Below are 24,182 nucleotides of genomic sequence, written 5' to 3'. Positions count from 1 at the left end.
CTGGACCTTGCCTAGATGCTCAAGCAATTAACCTCTCATAATTCTACTAAATAAAATAAAAAGGAAAACTGAAGATACTGTATGACCATTTAAAAAATATTAGTGGGATAAGGTACATGCAGAGATTTTACTCTATTCTTCAAAAAATTAAATCAAATCACCAAGTAATGTCTCTCAGATGCCAAGTGACAGTCTGAGTGTTAAAACATATTGCACGTGGGGCTGACTCTAGTCTATTGCAGGACAGAATGCAAGTTAACTGTGTGAGCTAAAGTGTAAAATAACTGTTCAGGAGTGGTAATTAATAATTAGGTAAGTAATTCAGAATTTTTGATGTGTGCTTTTGTTTATGTTATATTTTATCTATTATATTTTTATTCAATAAAATAATAAAAATACATAACTATAATATGTAGTCACTTTGTTTTAAATTAATTATATAAATTTAGGGCTTCACAATTAAAAATAACTGCTATTCAGTTGTATTGAAATTATATGGAGTTGGGAAGACTAACTTGCATTTGTGTATATTTTTGAAGCTGTCAGGATTTAAACTGCCTAGTTAATGTGATGGTCTTATTGTGCTGGGGAACTGACTGCCTTCAAAATGCAGTGCCCTGGTAATTGTACTACTTTCAAAGAAATGGCATCATTAAATTGATCATTCATTTAAAAGATGAGACACTTCTATGAGAGTATTTCAGGACTTGCTGCTCTGTATAATTAAATTATTTCTTTTAAATAAATGGCAGATTAATCTTTGGTGACACCATATGTTTGAAAGTAGTGCAATACCATGGCAACTCAGGAAGGCAAAGTTTGCTATGCTGATAAGACCATGTTGCATTAACGAGGTTAACCCTAGACTGGTTGTGTTATTTCGTGTTGCATTATTGGTAGCATAAGATAATTTTTACTCCCGTGTGTAAAATCCTAAGAAAATCTTAGTTTTATTTACAGGTTTTAATTTCAAACTGGTTAGTAAAGTAAAGAACTTTATTTGTTAATAACAAAATTAAATTCACTTAGAACTTAAATGATTAAAATATTTTACACTTTTTTTCTTTGATTGGCTGTCATGCTATTCTTGCAATGTTGGTATGAGTCAAATATGAATAAAGTTCTTCTTGAAAATTTTAGTGTTCCTGAATTTTGGTTTTGTATTTCAAACGAATCTGTTTTCCCCACTAAATGTTCTACATTCGCCTTTAGCACCAAGTTTGTAGAATGGAACATTGCAGGTGATAATGAGGAAGTTGAAGGCACAGAAATAGGTGAAGGCCTGTTAGAGGCTGAAGATACATTGCTTTTCTTTTCTTTTTTGAAGGTTCACATTCAATAGCTCTTGTTTGCTCAACAAGTCTGTTCTGTGATTTAAGTTGTTGTCTTCTTCAAATAAAGGGATATAATCCAGATTATCAGATCTGGTATCATCTGATGAAGCTGCTTCTACATCCTTAAAATCAGACTCAAGTTCAGCTATGAGCCAATGAACCTCTAGGTTCTAAATATCTAAATAGGTCTAAATATCTTTCCAGTAGGCTTTTATGAAAGAAAAGTAAAAAATAATAATATAAATGGGGAATAGTTTAGTTATAAATGAGACTTTACATACTTTGCTAGCAATATAAAAAATTACGTACCCTCTGTGTCATGCCCAGGTAGCAATATGTAAAATTTACTTCCTACCCTTTCACTTTATATTAACAAATTAATGCTCATTGAACCCTGTTACATTTCATGACTGACTAACCATAGAAGGAACAAACTGGGGGAAGGGGTAAAATTACGTAAAGGAAAGAGGCGAGGGTAGTTTCTAAGAACCATGTGAGTAAGATTTATACATGCTACCAATCTAATGTTGAGTGCTGCTGGCTACATGAAAGGACAAGACAATCCTCTCAACTTCATATAATTGGCTGATCATTCCTTTATTAATGTTATTTGAGCACAGCAATCTACTGTGAAAGATGTATAAGTTTGTGTTTTCAGGAATGCATTGTCAGCTAAGAACCAGAGAGAGACAATGAAACTTGTTTGAGTTTGTCATTGCTTCATATCAATGAGTCTGTGATCTTCAATCATTGTGAATAGCAAGCGAATCTCATTACCTTCTTGCAAACTTGTGCAATGCCATAAAAGTAATTGCATATGGTATGCATTATAGGCACTCTCTATTCACTTTATAGAAAAGTATTGCAAGAATTTTCATGGCTGTGTATGAAATTTGCACCCCATCAGGTGAAGCATTTAAGGAGAGGGGACAAAAAATGACAACCCATTGTCTTTTCCATAATATTCTTATAGTATTGTATACAAAATTACCATCTCTGACACTATCTGCCGTGTGCTTAAATTTAAGAGCATGAGGTGTATACCTCCTGTATTTAGCATTAGCATAGGCATATGATGCAAGAAAGCAAGCTTATTCAGCATCAGCCAAAAAAAAACCACTCACATTTCACCCCTCCGTTCGTTCGAAATACCTGTCCAGTTGAGCTTTAAATTTGTTTAGGCTATCAACTTCAACAACAAGTGATGGAAGTCGGTTCCACCTACCAACCACCTGCTGGCCAAAGGCAAATTTCCGCACATCTATCCGACATCCGTCCTTCCTCAATTTGAATTTATGCCCTCTGAGGTGATTATTCTGAGCAAGATGAAGAATCCCATTGGCATTGAGCATGCTCAAACCATTCAAAGCCTTATACACCTCTATCAGATCACCTCGCCGGTGCCTAGTCTCCAGACGCTGTAATTTGCAAAACTTAAGCCTTTCTTCGTAAGAGCAACCCTTTGTTCCTTTCACTAATCTTGTTGCCCTTCTCTGTACCCGTTCTAGCAGCTCTACATCCTTCTTGAAATGAGGCCTCCAGACCTGTATACAGTACTCAAGATGTGGCCTAACCATTGCCTTATACAAGGGAATAATCACCTCCTTATCCCTGCTAGAAAAATTCCTGTATATCATTGACAAGACACTATGAGCTACTCTTGCAGCTCGTCTGCACTGCTCAGAGAACTTTATATCTGCCTGCACAATTACCCCCAGGTCCTTTTCATTCTCCACCACTGTCAGTGTAGTACCGCAGAGTTGATACGTTGCTCTGGGGTTACTGTTTCCCATATGTAGTACTTTACATTTGTCAATGTTAAACTTCATTTGCCACCTCTCAGCCCATCTGTTCAACCTTTCCAGATCCTGTTGCAGCAGCATAGCGTCAGTAGTGTCCTTAACAACCCTGCCAACCTTTGTATCATCTGCAAACTTGGACATTAAACTTGATATCCCATCATCAATATCATTCATAAACACCGAAAACAACAACGGACCCAACACTGAACCCTGAGGAACTCCACTAATAACATTAGTCCACGTTGAGCAGTGTCCATTGATTACCACTCTCTGTCTTCTGCCACTCAACCATCCCCTTATCCATAGCAGCAATTTGCCTCCAATGCCACACTGTTCCAATTTGTGCAGCAGTCTTCCATGTGCAACAGTATCAAAAGCCTTTCTAAGATCCAAATATATATATCAAAGTTATTCCCTGCATCCAGTTCTTTTGTGACTACATCATAGTATCCAATCAAATTGGTCAGGCAAGACCTGCCCTTAACAAAACCGTGCTGCGTCTGAGCTATAACTGAATTCTTGTCTAGACGATCCTGCAGTGCTTCTTTAACCAGTGCCTCCATTAATTTACCTGGAACAGAAGTTAAACTAACAGGTCTATAATTACTTGTGTCAGCCTTTGATCCTCCTTTGTGAATTGGGGTTACATTTGCACATCTCCAGTCTATGGGTACCTCCTCTGAGTCCAAAGAAGCTCTCATAATTATGGCTAGGGGTTTGCTTACTTCCTTTGCTGCCTCCTTTAATATAACTGGATAGATCCCATCCACCCCAGGTGCCTTTTTTATGTTTATCCTCAACAATCTCTCCTCCACTTTCCTCTCAGTTATTACAAAATCATCTAGCTCACTGCCAATGTTTACTTTACCTACATCATTCTCCTTCCTGAATAACTCCTCATGCGTGAATGTAGATGCAAAATACTCGTTTAGATTGTTAGCCACCTGAGCAGGATCCTCAACTGTTGAACCATCAATATCCAGTGGACCAATCTGATTCATCCCTTTCCTTCTCGAGTTTAAATACGTAAAGAACTCTTTTCTGTTTTTCTTTGCATCCTTTGCCAAGGATTTTTCGTAGTCTGCCTTTGCCTGCCTAATCTCCTTTGTGACTTGGTTACAGACCAACTTATATCTACCATAGGCTTCCATGTCACCCATTAATTTGTATGTATCCCATGCATTTTTCTTCTCTGCCACATGTCTCATTAGTTCATCTGACAACCATTTAGGCCTAAACCTTGAACAATATTTCTTAGTTGGTATGTAAAGCCTGGTAGCCTCCAGGATTAGTTCCTTGAATGCTTCCCATTTTGAGTTTGCTGTTGGTAACATCATCAGTTGGTCCCACTGTATAGAATTTAAATACTGTCTCAGACCATCATAGTCGCCTTTACGAAAACAAAAACCCTTCCCTTTACCTCTGATGGTAGTTACCTCCTTGAGTAAATCCCACTTCAACACACTGTGATCACTGCCACCTAGTGGTTCATTTATCTGCAGATTCTTAATGCATGAAGAATCACTACTGATAATCAGATCAAGAGTATTGCTCCCTCTTGTTGCCTCACGAACATGCTGATGTAGAAAACAATCATCCAATAAATTCACAAAAGCCTTGCTAGTGTGCGAGTGACCAACCCACAAATTCCAGTCATATCTGGGAAATTAAAATCCCCCATTATAAGACTCTCTGATTTACTGGCCCACTCTATTCCCTGTACAATATCTTATTATACTCATCAGAGTCATTAGGCCTATAGCACACTCCTACTCAATTTTGATTTCCCTATGCTTATGTGACACCAAACTGACTCGACACTGCCCTGTCCATCGATGTCGACTGGCTTCACTTCCTTGGACTTTGCTATTTCTTAATTAATAGCATAACCCCTCCTCCCTCCTGTCCTTTATTATCGGTCTCAAATATATTCCTTAAAAAATTATTTTAAGGAAACCACTAGGAAGGTAGGCACACCTCCTGCCTACCTTCCTAGCTCTGTTTTGATAATGAAATGCACTTAAACTTTAATTTAGATAATTTATATAATTAATAACTACATTATAATATTCCACCTACAATATTAATTAAATTGCGCTCACAAATGCAGTGTAGTGTGTTTCATTATCAGATTAGCAATTATTATTATTAGCCATATGGTGCAAGGAAGCCTGAGGCTTATGGTGCACCAGCCAAAAAAAATTTCTGAGTTACCGAGAGAGAGAGAGAGAGAGAGAGAGAGAGAGAGAGAGAGAGAGAGAGAGAGAGAGAGAGAGAGAGAGAGAGAGAGAGAGAGAGAGAGAGAGAGAGAGAGAGAGAGAGAGAGAGAGAGAGAGAGAGAGAGAGAGAGAGAGAGAGAGAGAGAGAGAGAGAGAGAGAGAGAGAGAGAGAGAGAGAGAGAGAGAGAGAGAGAGAGAGAGAGAGAGAGAGAGATTTGCTATCACAACTCATCAATGCTTGCTTCTGAGATGGCGAATTTAGCAAAATAGCCATGGGCATTGGAAATGGGCAGTGCACACTTTCTTTCTCATCTGAGTAGACATCATTACACTGTTTTAAGTAAATGTTAAATTTTGCTATCATCATTAATAAATTATAACTTTTGAAAGGAACTGTTCTTAGGTGTATAGAAATTATCATTTTCTTGTCAGTATTTTATCTGTATGTAAATTATTGCTAATGCCTTTGTACTTAGTAAACTAAAGAGCTCATTGTTAAAAAGCTTAAAAGGTCATTTTGATCAGATAAAATTAAAATACCTGAAGTGGATCCAAATTTTTATTTCCAATAAAATGAAAGATATATTTTCTGTTTTGAATGGTTATAAAATAATTTTTGTTCAAGAAATTAAATAAAAAAAATAAACTAAGGGCAAGAGTCAGTTGATGGTTGTTACATTGTATTTTAATTTATGCTACCAAAATTTATTTCAGTTGTTCAGCATGCAGTACAACTTTATTTTACTGTATATGCAAGCAATAGTGGAATATGCACTGCAGTTAATTGCATATTTAATCAGTTTGAGTGAAGGGTTTGTTTCTCAGAGCTCTGTGAGTTATGTTAATTCTGATGACTGAATTGTCATGTAGGAATATATGCAAGTCATCATATTGGTTTCTGACAGTGGTGACTAATTATTGTTATTCAGTGAAATTAGATTTATCAAACCTATATCTTATTAATATTTTTGTGAAATTTGCATTTTAAGGATGCAAGTAAAAAAATGCAATCTCTTTATAATTGAAAGTTATTTCCAAAGGGTAACTGTCTCAAATTTTCCATGTCATTTTTAAATTTTTCATTTAGTATCCACGTTTTGAAAAAGAAATGTGCCTAGGAAAGTTTGCAGTGGGGGGAGGGGAATTCCAAATTAGCCCAGAAGTGAATGAGAAGAAAGTGGTGAGCTGTTTCTCTATCACATATTGTTAATATGCCTGGTATCATATGATGGACATTATACTAGTAGATTTTTTTTTTTTTTTTTGTGTGTTAAGTATTATATAGATATTTTATGGTTACCATAATGTAATTTTTACATTATAAATTTGCTTGCAGTTTTATTTTTTTTAAATTACTTCATATATTTTTATCTTCCCCCATCACAAAAACATGCTTTATCTTCCCCCAGAGAAATTTCTGGCACTGCCCATGGAAATAGCTGTGAGATTAGTGGTGCCTTATTTTGGAGGCAATAATATTTCACAGTATGGAAGTACTCTTTATTTGGTATAGTGCCACACCAAAGCAGTTTATTATTATTATTATCTATATGGTGCAAGAAAGCCTGAGGCTTATGCTGCACCAGCCAAAAAAAAAAAAAAAAAATTCTGAAACAGACAGACAGAGTAGAAGGGAATCGCCAAGAAAGAGAAGAATGATGAAATCCAGCTCAGGACACTGGGTGTGCCAATCCCATTCTTGCCAGATGTGAGCCCCTGGGGTTGTTATAGTGGTGGATTACTGATACTTATGAGAGACCAGTTCTGTCATAGAAGTTTTTTTTTCTAACCAATTTTAGTTCATAAGTCTGGTATAGCAAAAGGATGTATGTCTTGCTATCAATTATTTTATGCTTTACTTACATGTAAAACTGCCAGGTGGGAAGGAGCAGCAGTGCGTAGCATACACTTCTTGATTAGACCGGGGTTCAAGCCCATCACCACCAAATACGGAGGATGTGGAAAGGTCAGGGAATGACCACCGCATATTCCCGGAGCAGTATGGCCTTAGTTGCTAATGCTCCTAAAAACCAAATAACAGCAACATGTAAAACTTTATTTTTGTATTTTATGTGAAATATAAAAATTAAAAAAAAAAAAAAAAGTATATTCATAGTGCAGTTTGCGTTGCAGTGACTCTGCATTTGAAATATCAGTACAGTATTATGACAGAAAATCAGTTTTTCCTAGCACACTTCAGTTTTGTAATTAGTCTAATACAGTGGTTCTCAAACTTTTTTATCAGCTGATCAATATCAATATACATTGCACAACATACATAGGAATTTTGCTAGCAGGGACAGGGAGGTGATTATCCTGTTATATAAGGCAATGGTCAGGCCACACCTAGAGTACTGTGTACAGGTTTGGAGACCTCATTTTAGGAAGGATGTAGAGTTGCTAGAATGAGTACAAAGAAGGGCAACAAGATTGGTGAGGGGAACAAAGGGGTGCTCTTACCAAGAAAGGCTTAAGTTCTGCAAATTACAGCACCTGGAGAGTAGGCACCTGCAATGTGATCTGATTGAGGTGTATAAGGCCTTGAATGGGTTGAGCAAGCTGAATGCTGATGGGGTGAAATGGGAGGTTTTTTTTTTTTTTTTTGGCTGATGCTGCATAAGCTTGCTTTCTTGCGTCGTATGCCTCTACTAATGCTAATACTTTGGTATATATTGCACAACAGACATTAGAAAACAACAGTTCTCAATAAATTTAGATTTGAAAATAGCTGCATAAAAAGAGCTTGTGGGCCGTAGATGGTTCATGAGCTGCACTTTGTGAACCCCTGGTCTAATATAAAAGAAGTTTTGTTTTTTCTTTTATTCATGCTACTTAAATACATCATAGTAATTCATACTTTTTATGCCACTTGTATATACTATAAAGAACTCTTAAAAAGCAGCGACAGCTTACGGTCAACCATAGATGTCATCAGAGCGATGCAGGTTGGTTGGATTGCAGAAACTTTGCGACTCGTTAGCTCAGTGAATGCATTGTTAGATTTGTCACATTTTTGTTGTACATTTCATGAATTAAACAAGAGCAGCATGAATCTTTATCAGCCTTTCTTCAGAGCTTAATAAATTTTCTTTATATTTTATTATATTTTCTTTAGGAAGAATTACCAGTTTATTTGTGTGTATTTGTTTTCTTGCTGTTGGTTATTGTTGGGTGTTAATCACTTAATCTACTCATTTATTAAACCAATATAATTTGATTTCAGCAGTAGTATCAGTATTTTGCCTTTTTTTAATAAGTTTTTCACATTCTTGATAATCAAAACTAAGTCAACTAATCTGAAAACAAAACATACCTATCGTTAATTTTCATCTTTTGTTTCTGATAAATTCTAAATTTGTATCATAAACTAAGTAATCTTTATAATTAGACATTTCTTAAACCTCATTTTCCTCAATAGGGAAAGTTTTACTGTGCTTGACTCTGTGTTACTGTAAACCAGTAGTAGCTTTAGGTTTAATTTTGGTGTAATCAAGATGGAATTTTAGAGCTACGTCTGATAATAGACAAACTGATTATAGAATATATGCAGTTTATAGACACAATACACAGATACTTTATGGCCTTAGTTTCTCTGATACAAAAAAAAAAAGAGAAAAAAAGTAATAATAAATAACTGGACAACCTACTGTTAAAAGTGCCTTACCAAGTTTTAAAAATTTCAGATGTTGGAATTTAATTGTGTGTTACAACTTACTCTAATGTAATTGCTGAGGGACATTTGGATGGTTACCATAGTTAAGCATTAATAAAGTTTCTATTTCTGTGTGCTTTAGTCATTAAAAAAGTTATAATTACCCTAGGCATGGCCTGTTATTTTAGATATGCTTTTGGCCCTGGGTACTCACGTGCTTGTGGTACCAGTGTGCATTGTGCCCTTATTACACCCCTTGAATTGGCTCCAAGGATTCAAACTAGCTAATTAAGTATCAGTTCTGTAGTCAGGATCATTTTAGAATAGTTTGTGAGAAAGTAATAAGATAAGCCAAGAATGCTGTGTGAGGAAGAATTTTATCAATCAGTATGATATATAGCCAATGCTTAATATTTTTTGCAAAAAAAATTTCCATTTTTTTTTTTTTTTTTTTTTCTAAAATTTTTTCCACGACTGTAATCTTCGATCTGAACAAAGTTTCAAAAACAACTGCTATTTCTCTTGTGGCCATAAGTGATTAAGTGGCCATAAGTCTAAAAGAACATTTGAATGTGAATATTGATGCAAAAAAAAAATTAGTTCATTAACTGCCTGTTTAGGGTGATCAGTGTTTTACTCCCTAGGTGACTTTATTACAGATTAATTTATACTTGTCATAGTATTCAACATCTCTTGACAATTTTAATTCATCCCATTAAACTCTTTTCTGTTATTAACTTCATCCTTTCAGTGATCATTCAGTGATGCTTAAAAGGTATAGAAAGATGAGTACTTCCTAAAATACTTTTAAAAATATTTGGCATTTGTACTTGTTAGTTTCACCAACCTTTCATTGAATAAAATTCAGATAATGCCCAAGGTTGTTATAATTTCCCTTTCAAAAATTAAAACCTTGTTTTTATGCTTAACTGTTGTTGTTAAGGGTAAAGGGCATGGTTAAGGGTTTTGATACTTTCTTTGAATGAAGTGGCAGCCATCAACATGAAAATCACAAACCTCTTCTCCCATAGCAAGAAGTTTGGCTAGGACAGATCCAAGGGGATGTTCATGTTGGAAGTGTTGTTTGTATTCAAAGGAATTAATTTCCTACATTTCATTCTGGACCATGCAACTATCAATGAGGAATGATACTTGCAAATTTTGAATTTCAATCTGCAAAAAACTTCATGAATGGTGGGCTGCCCAAAATTGGATATTGTTACGTTATAATGTGACAGTGCACTGCTCTTGTCATAAATGTATCGTACTTATGAGAAGAGCAGTGCACTGTTCCTCTCATAAGTACAATAAAAAATGTTCTTGTTTATACTCTGCCATGATCACCAGGTCAGTGGAGTTGACAATTAATTAATCTTTTTTTTTAAATTTTTTTTTTGTTTTTTTTTTTGGCTGATGCTGCATAAGCTTGCTTTCTTGCATCAAATGCCTCTACTAATGCTAAAAAAAAACAAAAAAAACAATACAAATGTTAATTGTATTTAGCAGTCACGGGCTTGAACCCCCGTCCACTCAAAGAACATGTGCTACTGCACTCACACTCCTGACCACTCGGCTATGTATGTGGCGCATTATAGCCTTAGTTGCTAATGCGTCAATAAAATCCAAACCAATCAACCAACTCAGCTATGTCAATACAGTTGCTTTGCAGCATCCACCATGCCCTGCAGCTTTTGTATTCCCATAAATGAAATAATGATTCAGGCCAGCACTTTAATGATGAAGGCAAAGTGACTATATCAGCTGCCACCAAACCAAAATTGTATTCCATAAATGTAGAAGGATTCAGGACTGCTTTCAAAAATTATATCATAGGTGGCAGAAGTATGAAACACTTGAATTTTGAGAGAGATTGTGTGTAATGTAGATAGTATTTTGCTCCAATAAAGATATTTTTGATTATTTTGAAACTTCAACTGATCACATAAAATGAGAGTGAGTGCTTATCACTAGGAATAGTTTAAACTATTTTCTGTTAAATGAATGAATTCACCACTGAATATATATATTTTTTAACTAAATGAATAAATGAACTTTTAACAAAATTTAAATGAACATTTTTAAATAAATAATTGTAAATTATTTATGCAAAAATGTTAAATAAGTTTGTTTTAAATATTGCTTCATCTTCAGCTGAACACTTGGGAATTTGTGATCTTGTATACTACACTGTGAGGTTGTATATTTAGTAAAACACTATTGACTATACATAATACAGTGAAGCACTTTTTTTAAGATGTAGGATATTGTATATGTAAGATATGTTAAGATATTGTTTTAACTGCTGAATTGTGAAACTAATTGGAAGCTAGATTTCTGGTACTAGAACTTTTGAATTACTTCCCTAATTTAACAGTTCAAAGCAGAGCCATGCCGAGGTTGATGTGAACGTGGCTCTTGCCTCAGGTTAAAAGCTGGAAGGGGTGCCAAAAGAAAGATTAAATAATTTTTGAAATGAATGACACAAATAAATCTGTTATATATTTATATTAAATACTGCTTATGAGAATAAAAATCACTTTAAACAGATTTTATTTTATTTTTATTTAAATGTGTACCAGAAGTGTATTTTAAATAAGTCATATTTTTGTTTTTTAAGTAATCTTTTTTTTTAATATTTTAGGGGAGGGTGCAATTTTTCATTCTTGCTTCAGGTACTAAAATGGCTTGGCACGGTCCTGGTTCAAAGTATAACTGATAGACCCACATAGTAACCAGTTACTTTCTTTTGATGGTAACCAAGGTATTCTGCTGTAATCAGATCTGGGTAAATTCAGTTGGTCTGTAAAATAACAATATCAGTAAATGAAAGGTTTGGCATTTGGGTAATAGTAATTCCTGGATTATCTTAAAGTATGTAATTGAAGGGTATGAAATACATAGGAATTATGGGTCTACTCAATTTACACTACACTGAATGGAAATTGAAATAAATGATTGTAGAAGCACTTATGAAAGAACACCATTGCTTGCTAAGATAATCTTGTCACAGTAAGATATGATGTTCTTTCTCAAGTACTTCTAAAATCATTTCTTTAAATGTCAGTGTAGTGTAGGGTAAATTGAGTAGACTAGATTAAATTACTTGGGAAGTGACAAATTAAAAAAAGTTCTGTTTATGTATAGTCTTGCATGACCACCAAGTCAGAGGAGTCCACAACTGATCACTTTGAATAAAATAACATTTTGAATTGTATATATAGCAGCCTTTTGGGCTCAAATCATGATCAAATCAAATACATGTGTGCTTACTCTAACCACTTGGCTGTGTCTTAGGAGTAATTGTGCAATATATATTTTTGCCAATTTAGTGATTGTCCAATTTTCAATACCTGTTACATAAACAACCTAAAGAAACATGAAGAGATGCGAGGTTTTCTCAACAGTGTTCTCACAACATGTGTTTTACACATGATGTCTGAATATTTCTCTTAAGACAATTGCATTATCATATTCCTTTGAAGGCATAGTGTGGTTCACTCTTCCATTTTTGGAGTGAAGATTTTTTCCCCCCCTCTTTCCTCTGTTTGGTTGTTATATCAGCTATTATTTATAATACCTGTAAATAGTTGCTTCTCAGCGATTTTCATTATACACTATATACTACTGTGTTCTCCCCAGAAAATTTTGTCAGCCAGGTGGCATTATGAAGTAGCTGGGTGGGGAAGTGTAATACTTTGCAATATTATAAAATTTTCTGTTATTTATAAATGTGACTTAAGCGATCCAGAGCAAAAATTAATTGCATAATTTAACATTATATGCTCCTGTCACATTGACCTCAATCATATATTATGTTTGAATTAATATTTATCGAGATCGGTGAGCAGTACGGTACGGTACTGCGAGAATTGCTTAAATTTTAGCTGAGCAGTCAGTTAAATTCACCGGGCAGTGCACCCATTCGATTGGTCCTGGGAAGATATACACTAAATCAGGAATGTATACTATGTACCTAATTAGAAATAGAAATAACCAAATTCAAATGTTTGGTTTCTGTACAGTCCCAGTTCTAGGTGGGTGCAAGAGGTACACTGCATATGGTGTAACACTAGAGCAGTCCTGTGCAGGTGAATAAATACAGTAAACCCCCGCTATTCGCGGGGGTTACGTTCCTGAGAAATGTTGCGAATACTGAGTTATGGTTCCCATAGTAATAAAGGGGTTCCGTTCCAAAGTATGAAATATATAAGGAAAACTAGTCTAAAATTTTGTCTATGTATGTATTATATGTACCTTCATAATTTGACTGTACATAGACAGTACATAGTGAAATGCAAGCATATGGCATCGAAATGAAAATAAGAAACAATTTAATATTAAATGTAATATTTATTAGAAATTTCAAACAAATCTTTCAAACTAGCGCCTTTGCTAGCAAAAAAACTTATCCCGCCAGTGCTATCACCAGTTTCGCTAAAGTGTTAATAAAGGAGTTTTGCCTTTTCACGAATGATGAGTGAACTTAACGGAATTTGAGTTCGGTCTTTTATCCACAGATTTAAAGCCTTTTCCGTTTTTTCTAATTAAACATCACAAGTTACAGAGCAAATTTTTGAAGCAATTAGCGCATTTTCACGGACACTACGGCGGATTTTTTCTTCTGATTTTTTGATTGATTGTACCATTGACTCATTGATTTTATAATGTTTTGCCACTGAGGAGACACTTTCACCATTAGAAATTTTGTCTAATAATTCAATTTTATTCGCTAATGTCATCACCTTCTTTGATATTTTCACGTTTCCCTTGTTATTCGTAGCCATATTTTTGTACAGGTAAAAAAGAACTTGTCCACAATAAAGTCACTTTCTTCCGTTAACACATTCGAAAAAGTCTGTTTTACACTGCAAAACGGTAGATTTATCACTTTTGTAAGCATATCAATTTATAAATTGATAAATTTATTCAATTTATAAGCATATAAATTAAAAGCAAACGACGAAACCTTCCATGACAAGCGCATAACACATACTGAACAAGGATTAGCGAGAAACATCCACGCTCCCGATTTTGTCACTCCTCTCCCCCCCACCCACTGAACGCTGTTTTGACCGGGAAAGATAATTTTAGCCACACCCATGTTTTTTTATGGCGGAGAATATTCACGGCGCTTTAAAATTCACATTTTTTTAGGTTTCATTTTATATTAAATCAGCAATTGTGAAACCGCGAATACAGATACCACGAATAGCAGGGGTTTACTGTATTTTAAGAAGTGGGAGTTTTGCCTGGCTGCCTTTTAGTGGATGGCTAGAGGCAAATTTTACTATAAACTGGGCGTGCTACCTCTGTGCATGGGGTTTTGCCCCTGGCCTTGAACTCTAGCTCTGGTTCTGTTTCCATGTAACATGGAAAGAGTCGCTATATCTAGATGTTATTCATAATGATACAGCTTGTTTTGGTATACTGGTAAAACTGTTTATTAACATATGTGGTACATGATTTAAAGGAGATGAAATGGTACAAATTACTATAAATGTATGGAGTCACTGAAACATAATGCATTAGGAAGGTTTTGAGTGAAACTTGTACCCTTTGTCAGCCTAGAAATAATAGACCTTTACAGCTGGCTAGAGAAACTTGAATGCAGATAAGCAATTGCATGGTGGCTTTAATTTTCAAATTTATATCTCTCGTGATTGTAGGATATTTCCTAGTTAACAAAGCAGATGTGATTGTAAAGTAATGATTTATTTTAAATAAATGTGTGAACTTGAATGTGTAGATGAGCAGTTCCTCTTTCAAAGTAGTCATCTTGAAGTACTGTACTTTTATTTCATTGATGTGTCTATTTATTTATTTATTTTTTTCATTGCTTTCATTAATAGTATAGTGAATTTACTTTCTTTACTACTTAATACTTGTTTGGAAGGATGTGGATTTTAATTCTATTGGAAACTCAAATTCCTAACTCCTTTTTTAGTTGGGGGCTGTTATTAGCCAATCTCAAATGGAGGGAGTATGACATTTTCTAAGTCATCAACAATCACGTAACTGCTCAAAACATTTTCAAACTTCAGAATCTCCATCACATTTTTGTAAAATATTCTTAGTGGTGGTAAATTGAGGGCAGATTTGATTTTTGAAATTGCTGAAAACTATTACCATATTTAAATATGGTAATAGTTTTCAGTCAAAACTGTTCCATAGAAAGTGTACTGTGAGGCGGAGCAATTGTCATCATGAAGCCCATTGTTTTTCCACAGTTCACCCCTTGTGCATTGTATAGTCCTTCACATCGCTTCAGAATTTAATTTTAAGGTGGTAAACCTTATTTGATGCTTAACTTTATGGAAGGAATTCTGCATGGTATTATTTATTTTTTTTAACATGCAGGCTTTCTTGGGCTTTTGGAGATATGGGTGTTGGATTTTTTTATTATTTTTATTTTTTTAAACCTGTGGATTATACTGGAAGACCAAATTTCCTCAATTGCCATTTTCTTCAAAAATGCATTTTGTCCAGTTTCCCTTGAGAGATCAGAACAAATGTAGTCCTTTTCTGTTTACTCCAAATGTATAACACAATCTGGAAGGAAACATTCTTCTTTTTCAAGATTTTCTTTCAGAATGAGTTTCTTTATATAAATTTAAATGTGTGGCCATCACTCCCTCCAGAATGTAATATCACTGTAATGAGACAATCTGCACACTCCTGATCTAGACCAATGAACTTCAACAAAACTGCTACACGCATTTTATCAATGTTGCTGTCGATCTGCATAATAGTGAACACTGGACATTAGATTTCCTTGTCAAATGAACCAGAGAAAACCTTATGCACTGAGCAAGTATGTGTTTAATATGATTTTAGCAGTTGATTTATTTTATCCTTTAATTCTGCATATTTTTTAGATATAATGGCAACAGTGATTTGTACAGCTTGGTTGGACATTATTTTAATAAATAAAATATCAGTAATACAAGGGGTGGGTGAGGGGGATGTTTATATCATTTATAATACAAAGAATTAAGGTAGAAGGCAATTTAGATATTAGTCTGACAATGCTTCAGGTGTAACTTGGGTTTTGAAGCCTTATAGTACTGCTTGAAGGTCTCACTAGGAAAATCCAGTGAAACTTTGTAGTAGTAGTAGTAGAAACAGAAAATTTTATATTCAAGATGGGCAAATATATTTGTTCCCATAAACATGTCATGCTAATGCTAATGTAGATTCATTTTCTGATTAAACTGATATACTGTATTTGAGAGTTGTTGTATTTTGCTTATTGATTGATAAATTAGTAGAGTGTATATCTTTCTCAGATGAAATTTTGGAAAGCAAAGTTTTGTTAATAGCTTAAATAACAAATGTGAGAAATAGAAAGCTGTATTTTTATTGATGTTTGCTATTGCTAATACAGTATTAAAAATAATGGGATAAATACTGGGTGAACTTTGCATTTTCTACATTTTGTTCTTATTTACCTCTGTTTCATAACTGCCTGATTGATGCTCATGAGTAATGTCAGGCTACTTGGCTGTTTGTGTTACTTTAGTCCCAATCCTTTTACTTCAGCGGCCAGTGATTTTCTGTTTTCATGATAATTAAAAATGCCAAAAGAATTCTTCTTTATCCAAGCTGAATAATTTAGTTAAACAGTTTGGTGGTGATGTGTTATCTACAAATGGCAGTGTTGTTTTTGTAGTTGCATGTGCGTGCAAAAGCAGAAAATTTCGGCAAGGAAGGCTTTGTTTCTCAAGACTTACAAACTCAAAAAAGCTGCAATTTGGAAGACTAGTGAGTAGCATGACCCTCAGACGATGGTCATACTGTGTTTTCTACTAACCAAGACTTAGAGGAAATAAAGAACATTGTCAAAATTATTGAAGTGCACTTTTGTTGAAACTGATGTGATTTCTGTAAATAACTTATTTTAAGTATGATCCAGTCACCTCAGTTTAAAAGTAGAAAGCACATTTTCTTTCTCTCTCTCTCTCTCATGAAACATGTTTTATCTGATAGGAGGCCACAGTTTTTGATGTTTCAAGAAAATTTTTGTTATGTGTAAAAAATGATAACAGTTATCTTCATTTATTCTTTAAGTTGCTGCAGGGGTATTTTGTTTATATAAGATTATTTTAATTTATTGACGTTTTGCTCAAAGTAAAGTCATAAATGCCTTTTCCCGAGTTTGGGCCAATTTTTTTATTCTTATTTTGCCTATTTTCCTGCTTTTTAATGGCCTTTTTAGCGACTGAACATCTAGGTTTTAGTTTTAACTGTCAGTGTAGAAGTATGTAAAATGTAACATTTTACAACTTCATTTTCACTTGAGAACATTTAATTTGTTTTTGCATAACCTTGAGGTATTTCCTATTAATATTTCAGGAATATGATTAAAACTGAAGAAAAGTGAAATTGAGATTTAAAAATTTATCATGGCAACTTACTCAGAAGGCCAGCAGAAAACTTACACAGAAGCTGATTTCCAGGAGCTGAAAAATAGATTAAAGGTACTGAATTCATTTGGCACTAAGTGAAAATTTCAGAACATGTCAGTGATTTATAATTAGATATTTTAGATGTTAAGATAAATTGCCCCCCCCCCCCCCCCATTTATTTTATCATTTGTGCAGGATCCAGAGTTAAAACAACTATAACAATAAGTGGATTGACCTTGAAGGGAAGAGTTGAGTTTGTGCACTTCCACCTGTGGGAAATTAGTGAGAATGACATTATTATTAAACATCAGATTATATACATTTTGTATGTGCATATTCAAGTGCACATTATGGCTGTTTTAATCATTAATCAGTAAATGAATATTGCCAGGAGCACTGAATATTTCATAATATTTTATAATTTTTTCGACATTAAACTTAGAAACATGAATTGAGTCATTAAAGACATTACAATAACATTAGTATGAGAAAAGGATTTATTTGGTATTGGCTGATATGTTAATGGTTTGCTTTAATTCTCCTGCCATCAGTGACTTATGAAAATACATTCTTTGAATGTATAATATAACAGTTCAGTTTTGCTTTAAAAACTTTACAGAATAAGTAGTTAGCACTTTCATTTAAAATGCCAAAAATCAAATCTGCTTCTAAATTTAGGGAATTGTGGATTGCCAATCATGGAAAACATTTCAATGTGGATGGCAGTTTTATCTTTTGTGTCTTTGTGAAAAGAATGTTTAATGCAGAAAAAAAGATTTCAGATCAATCAATTTGTGAAAAACAACATTGCACACTGTGTGGCCAAAAAAAGAAAATTTACTGGATCAGTGCTTTTAGTAGTAGTAGTAGTGGCATGTGATGCAAGAAAGCAAGCGTATGAGCTTATGAAGCATCAGCCAAAAAAAAATTACAAAACAATCCCCTCTAAATATTTGTCTAGTTCCTCCTTAAATTTATTTAACTTACCAACTTCCACAATGACAGATGGAAGTTTATTCCAGCAATTAACCACCCGCTGGCTAAAGGCAAATTTCTGCACATCTATTCTACATCTATCTTTTCTTAATTTGAATTTATGCCCCCTTAGGTTCGTAATCTGAACAAGTGGAAGGATCCCATCAGAATTCAGCATGCTCAATCCATTCAAGGCCTTATACACCTCAATCAGATCACCGTGCAGGTGCCTAGTCTCCAGCTGCTGCAATTTGCAGAATTTAAGTCTCTCTTGGTAAGAGGATCCTTTCATTCCCCTCACCAAGCTTGTTGCCCTTCTCTGTACACGCTCAAGCAAATCTACATCCTTCCTAAGATGAGGCCTCCAGACCTGTATGCAGTACTCAAGGTGTGGCCTGACCATTGCCTTATACAGAGGGACAATCACCTCCTTTTCCCTGCTAGCAAAATTCCTATATATCATTGACAAAACCCCATGACCTGCCCTGGCAGCCTGTCTGCATTGCTCAGAAAACTTCATATTTGACTGCACAATTACTCCCAGGTCTTTTTCATTTTCTACCTCCTTAAGTGTAGTACCACACAGTTGGTACGTTTCTCTGGGGTTACTTCTACCCATATACAGTACTTTGCATTTTTCAATGTTAAACTTCAGTTGCCACTTCTCAGCCCATCTGCTCAAATTTTCTAGATCCTGTTGCAGTAACACACTGCCATTACTGTCATTAACAACCCTGCCAATCTTTGTATCATCTGCAAACTTCGATACTAAGCCTGATTACCTTCATCAATATCATTGATAAATATACAAAACAACAGTGGACCCAACACCGAACCCTGTGGGACTCCGCTAATAACATTAGTCCACGAAGAGCAGCACCCATTGATAACCACCCTCTGTCTTCTCCCACTCAATCATCCTTTTATCCATTGTAGTAACCTACCCTTAATACCATTCTGCTCCAATTTGTACAGTAGTCTTCCATGTGCAGCAGTGTCAAAAGCTTTCCTGAAATCCAAGTATATAATATCAAAATTATTTTTTGCATGTAGTTCCTTTGTAACCACATCATAGTATCCAATCAAATTTGTCAGACAAGACGTTCCCTTAAAAAACCTATGCTGTGTCCGAATTATTGCCGCAGTCTTGTCTAGATGATCCTGCAATGCATCTTTAACCAGTGACTCCATTATTTTACCCGGAACAGAAGTTAAACTAACTGGTCTGTAATTACTCGTGTCACCATTCGGTCCCCCTTTGTGAATTGGGGACACATTTGCACATTTCCAGTATGTGGGGACCTCCCCTGAGTCCAAGGATGCTGTCATAATAATGCTAAGGGTTTGCTTACTTCCTTTGCCGCCTTCTTTAATATAACTGGATAGATCCCATCCACCCCAGGTGCCTTTCTTATGTTTAACTTCAACAATTTCTCCTCCACTTTGTTCTCAGTTATTACAAAATCATTAAGCATCCTGTTACAATTTGATAATCTTGTGGCATTTTCAAACTTTAATAACTCCTCATGTGTGAATGTAGATGCTAAATACTCATTCAGTTTGTTTGCTATCTGAGCAGGATCATCAACAGTCGAACCATCAATATCAAGTGGCCCAATCAGATTCACCCCCTTCCTTTTAGAGTTTATATAAGTTAAGAAATCCTTGCTGTTTTTCTTAGCATTCTTTGCCAAAGATTTCTCGTAATCTGCCTTCGCCTGCCTAACCCCCTTTGTGACTTGATTACAGACTAGCTTATATATATCATAGGCTTCTGTGTCGCCTGATAATTTATATGCATCCCATGCATTTTTCTTCTCTGCCACGCGTCTCATTAGTTCATTTGACAACCATTTAGGCCTAAACTTTGAACAATATTTCTTAATAGGTATGAAACATTTAGTAGCTTTCACTATTAATTCCTTGAATGCTTCCCACTTAGAATTTGCTGTTGGTAACATCATTAGTTGGTCCCACTGTACAGAATTTAAAAACTGTCTGAGACCACTATAGTCACCTTTATGGAATCAAAAACCCCTTCCTTTACCCCTGATGGTAATTATATCTTTGAGTAAATCCCACATCAGTACACTGTGATCACTGCCGCCACCTAATGGTTCCTTTATCTGCAAATTCTTAATACACGAATGATCACTGCTGATAACCAGATCAAGTGTATTACCCTCTCTGGTTGCCTCTCGAACATGCTGCTGCAGAAAACAATCATCCAATAAATCCACAAAAGTCTTACTAGTGTTGCGAGTGACCAACCCATAAGTTCCAGTGGCCTTACTCCAATATATGGTGCCCCCTTATAATTGGCTGTCAGAACGGGGGAAAGTAGTGATTGACAGGTTGTGATGTGACCCCGCCTACTGACTGCATCCCCTCTTCGTTTAACTCGGATGTCACTGGAGCGCTAATCACGAAATTTGTTGTGTATTCTTTCTTTTGAATGCTGGCTTCTACTGTGTACGGTGCTCAGCTGCTACTTGTTGCTTTGCTGCTAATTGCCTCGTAGTCCTGAGTTTGTGTCGTTATCCCGTTCCACTGATGAGGCGAGTTTAGTTTGATTTGTATTTCTGGTTTATTTTCACGTATCATTAACCTAGTATTGTGTCCGTTGCATTCTTTTCAAAAAAAAAAAAATTCTATGTTGCTGTTTTGTACTTATGCAAAAAGCAGTTTTATTTTTCGTTGCACGTGTTAATTGACTTTTGTTTCTGTTTAGCAAAAAAAAAGGTTAGGTTTTTACACGACTTCGGGAAGGATTCAAGCAAAAACCAGTCATTGGATGAAAAAAAAAAAAAAATAATGGGAGTTACGTTTTTAATTGTCTTTCATTTGTGTTTAGTGAAAACTGGTTAGGTTTTTACACGACTTCAGGAAGGATTCAAGCAAAAACCAGTCGTTGGACGAAAAAAAAATATATAATGGGAGTTACATTTTTAATTGTCTTTCATTTGTGTTTAATGAAAAATGGTTAGGTTTTTAGGTTACCTTTTTACGCGACTTCGGGAGTTATTTGCCGAAAATTGGTCGTTTACTGAATCTCGTTTTTTTTTTCATTTTGAAAAAGAAATTAGTGTGTTATTTTTACGTATGATTATTTTGGTTGCTGCTCTGAAAAAATTGCTGTATTTTCAGCTCCGCCATACTGTTATGTTGCGTGACATTCGCCACGTGCAGTTGTTGAGAAGAAGAGGGGGAATGCAGTAAGTGGGCGGAGTTACGAACCGCACGTAACTGCTTTCCCCCCCTTCTTCTCGACATGATTTTCAAAGGGGCACAGTGTTCTGGAGTTTTACCATTCCAGTCTATATATGGGAAGTTAAAATCAAGTTGTGTACCTTGAGAGATTAGAAAAGTGACTTTTGAAAGGATCCATATAATGTTTTGATAAGGAACAATATTCATTTCAATAAGTTAAACAGTTTAGTTTTCAAACAAAAAAAATTGTATGAATCAAAAAACTTTTCAAATCTATGTTTGGGAAAAATTATTTTAATGTTATTTATGATGGTGACGTTTGTAAAATTCATCTGGACGTTGTAGAAAAGTTCATCTGGATGTGTGCCATTCAAATTGCAGATTCTTGTAGCAATTATATTACATGTTTGGGAAATTGTATGGAGAACCTTCTCATCCACATTTATTTGTTTATCAGTCAAGGTTACTGGAAATGTAAATTACTCCACAATTGCAAGATTTGTGCAATGATTGTTTTCAGCTATTATGACCCTGTACTTTTCATTCAGTTAGTTCATTCTTTCACCTAGATTATACAAGTTAATGTAAGATTGCAAAGCATACCCATCCATGCTTTGCTGTTATATCAGGTCAGTGATAAAAATTCAGTCTTCTGGAATGTACATTGGCTGGTATCTCCCAATGACATTTTCATTGTATCATTCCCTTTGTGTTATTTGTTTTCTTTAAATTCCATTTCCATGGTGAGCCAGCCTATCTATTTTCAGATTATATTTGTTTTTTCTTTAGAATATAGCTGCTTTAGCAACCTATTCATTAAACATTCATATATTTATCTGCATATCTGGAAGTTGATATGCAGATAAATATATCTGCATATCCAGCTGCGCCTAAATAAATTTAAGGCGCAGTGGACAGGTATTTCGAACGAACAGAGGGGTGAAGTGAAAGGTGGTTTTTTTTTTTTTTTGGCTGATGCTGCATAGGCTTGCTTTCTTGCATCATATGCCTATGCTAATATTCTTTAAATATAGGTTATAGTGATTACCTCAAGTTATGGCAGCCTTTAGTCTTCCTAGGTATGACTTTATTCATTAATGTTTCATGCAATCATTGGATATTCATTCAACATGTATTAGTATAAACATTTTTTTTTAAATTATAATATTTTTATTTACAGTTTTCCTTTCATTTACTAAGGTAAAAATAAACTTTGATATTGTATTCCTTCATGTTTTCCCTTTTTTATAAATTGTTTATAAATTCTCAGATGGCTCTAATTTAATCATGATTTCCCTCTCTTTACAAGTTCTTCATAAAATTTCTCACTAAAAGTAATTAATTTAAATAACACTCTGTGACTGTGTTCTCATCATAACATTGCAACCTTGATAAATCTCACAAAACAAACATAATTAAAGAGTATAATGTATTTAAAACTGAGTAGAGTATACAAAAAGCAGATTTAAAGTCAGTAAAATTAAAATTCCATTTTATAACCTGGCAAACTATTTTATAGTGCAAAGATAATTCTTTATATCCCTCAGGTATTTGTTTATTAATAATTTGCATTTCTTATGTAGTTTACTACCATTTTTGACTTAATCAAGTTTCTTTAGTGAGTTACATGCATAAAATTCAAAAACTATTATCCAGTTGCATCCAAAAGTTTTCATACATTAGAATTTTTCCAATTATTGTTAAACATGAAATAAAATCTGTATTTCTATTATAAGTTTTCTTGTTTATAACGTTGTCGTGGCGCATTATAACCTAGTCATTTTTGTGCCGTAAAAAAACAAAATTAATCAATCACTGGTTTTTAACAAGTAATTTTCACAAGTATTATAACAATACTTCACCATTTTCAACCTGTTGTGGCATTAAAATAACCATTAACTCACCCCACTAGCTGGTGTATCCCTAAAAGTTGCATGTCTGAGTCTTCCATGTTACCATGGAAATGTTTGGAATAAAAGCAATAAATGATTTAAAATTGGGGTACTTCTTAATTATTCATTATCTTGAGAGTATAGTGGATATAAGAAGAAATAATATGATTTTTAATTATTTTGATTTTTCTATTTTTTTTATAAATTAACATTAAACCAGTATTAAAAATCATCACACTGGTTAGTAGATATTTTCATAAGTATATAAATGCACTAAGATATCTTATGAATAAAACTTGACAATAAGTCATAAGTTTTTCAGTATATTCCTGGTTAAAAAAAAATTTAAAAATTAAAGAATTTGAAAGCCAGATTTGCTTCTGTCACTTTCTCTAGCTTGATTGAATTTCTGTAATAAAGCACATAACATATGTGAATTGGACCCCAAATAAAACTTGCACTAAGATATCTTATGACAATAAATCTGCAAATGAAATTGATAACATTGTATGCTGATGTAATTATAAAAGTTTAGTATTTTGGACAGTAATGATGGCCAAATTCAGAATTGAAGTGCCAATGCCTTCAAAAATTTCGTGTCTTATCAGTGGCCCATTAGTGACGTCTGTATTTGGCATTCTAAGCTGTGCTAGATAGCTGAACACTGTCTTTAAAAGATTGGCAAGAAGACTT

At 34.5% G+C, this 24,182-nt stretch overlaps 1 protein-coding gene across 2 annotated transcripts in view; it reads left to right on the top strand.

Moving 5' to 3' along the window:
• The window catches only part of LOC150082126 (uncharacterized), a 79,404-nt gene that overhangs the window by 11,567 nt on the left and 43,655 nt on the right, over nucleotides 1–24,182 (top strand). For both annotated transcript variants that reach the window (XM_090379995.1, XM_090379996.1), the window contains exon 2: nucleotides 17,360–17,484. In XM_090379995.1, the coding sequence (XP_090236121.1) occupies nucleotides 17,410–17,484 (75 nt within the window). In that variant the 5' untranslated portion in view covers nucleotides 17,360–17,409. The remainder of the gene's footprint in view (nucleotides 1–17,359; nucleotides 17,485–24,182) is intronic.

The sequence above is a fragment of the Mastigoproctus giganteus genome, chromosome 8 (assembly GCF_048544385.1).
Source record: "Mastigoproctus giganteus isolate SK-2022 chromosome 8, ASM4854438v1, whole genome shotgun sequence".
Taxonomy (NCBI): Eukaryota; Metazoa; Arthropoda; class Arachnida; order Uropygi; family Thelyphonidae; genus Mastigoproctus; species Mastigoproctus giganteus.
Note: the sequence above shows the minus strand (reverse complement) of the source record. Positions and strands in the feature narration are given on the sequence as shown.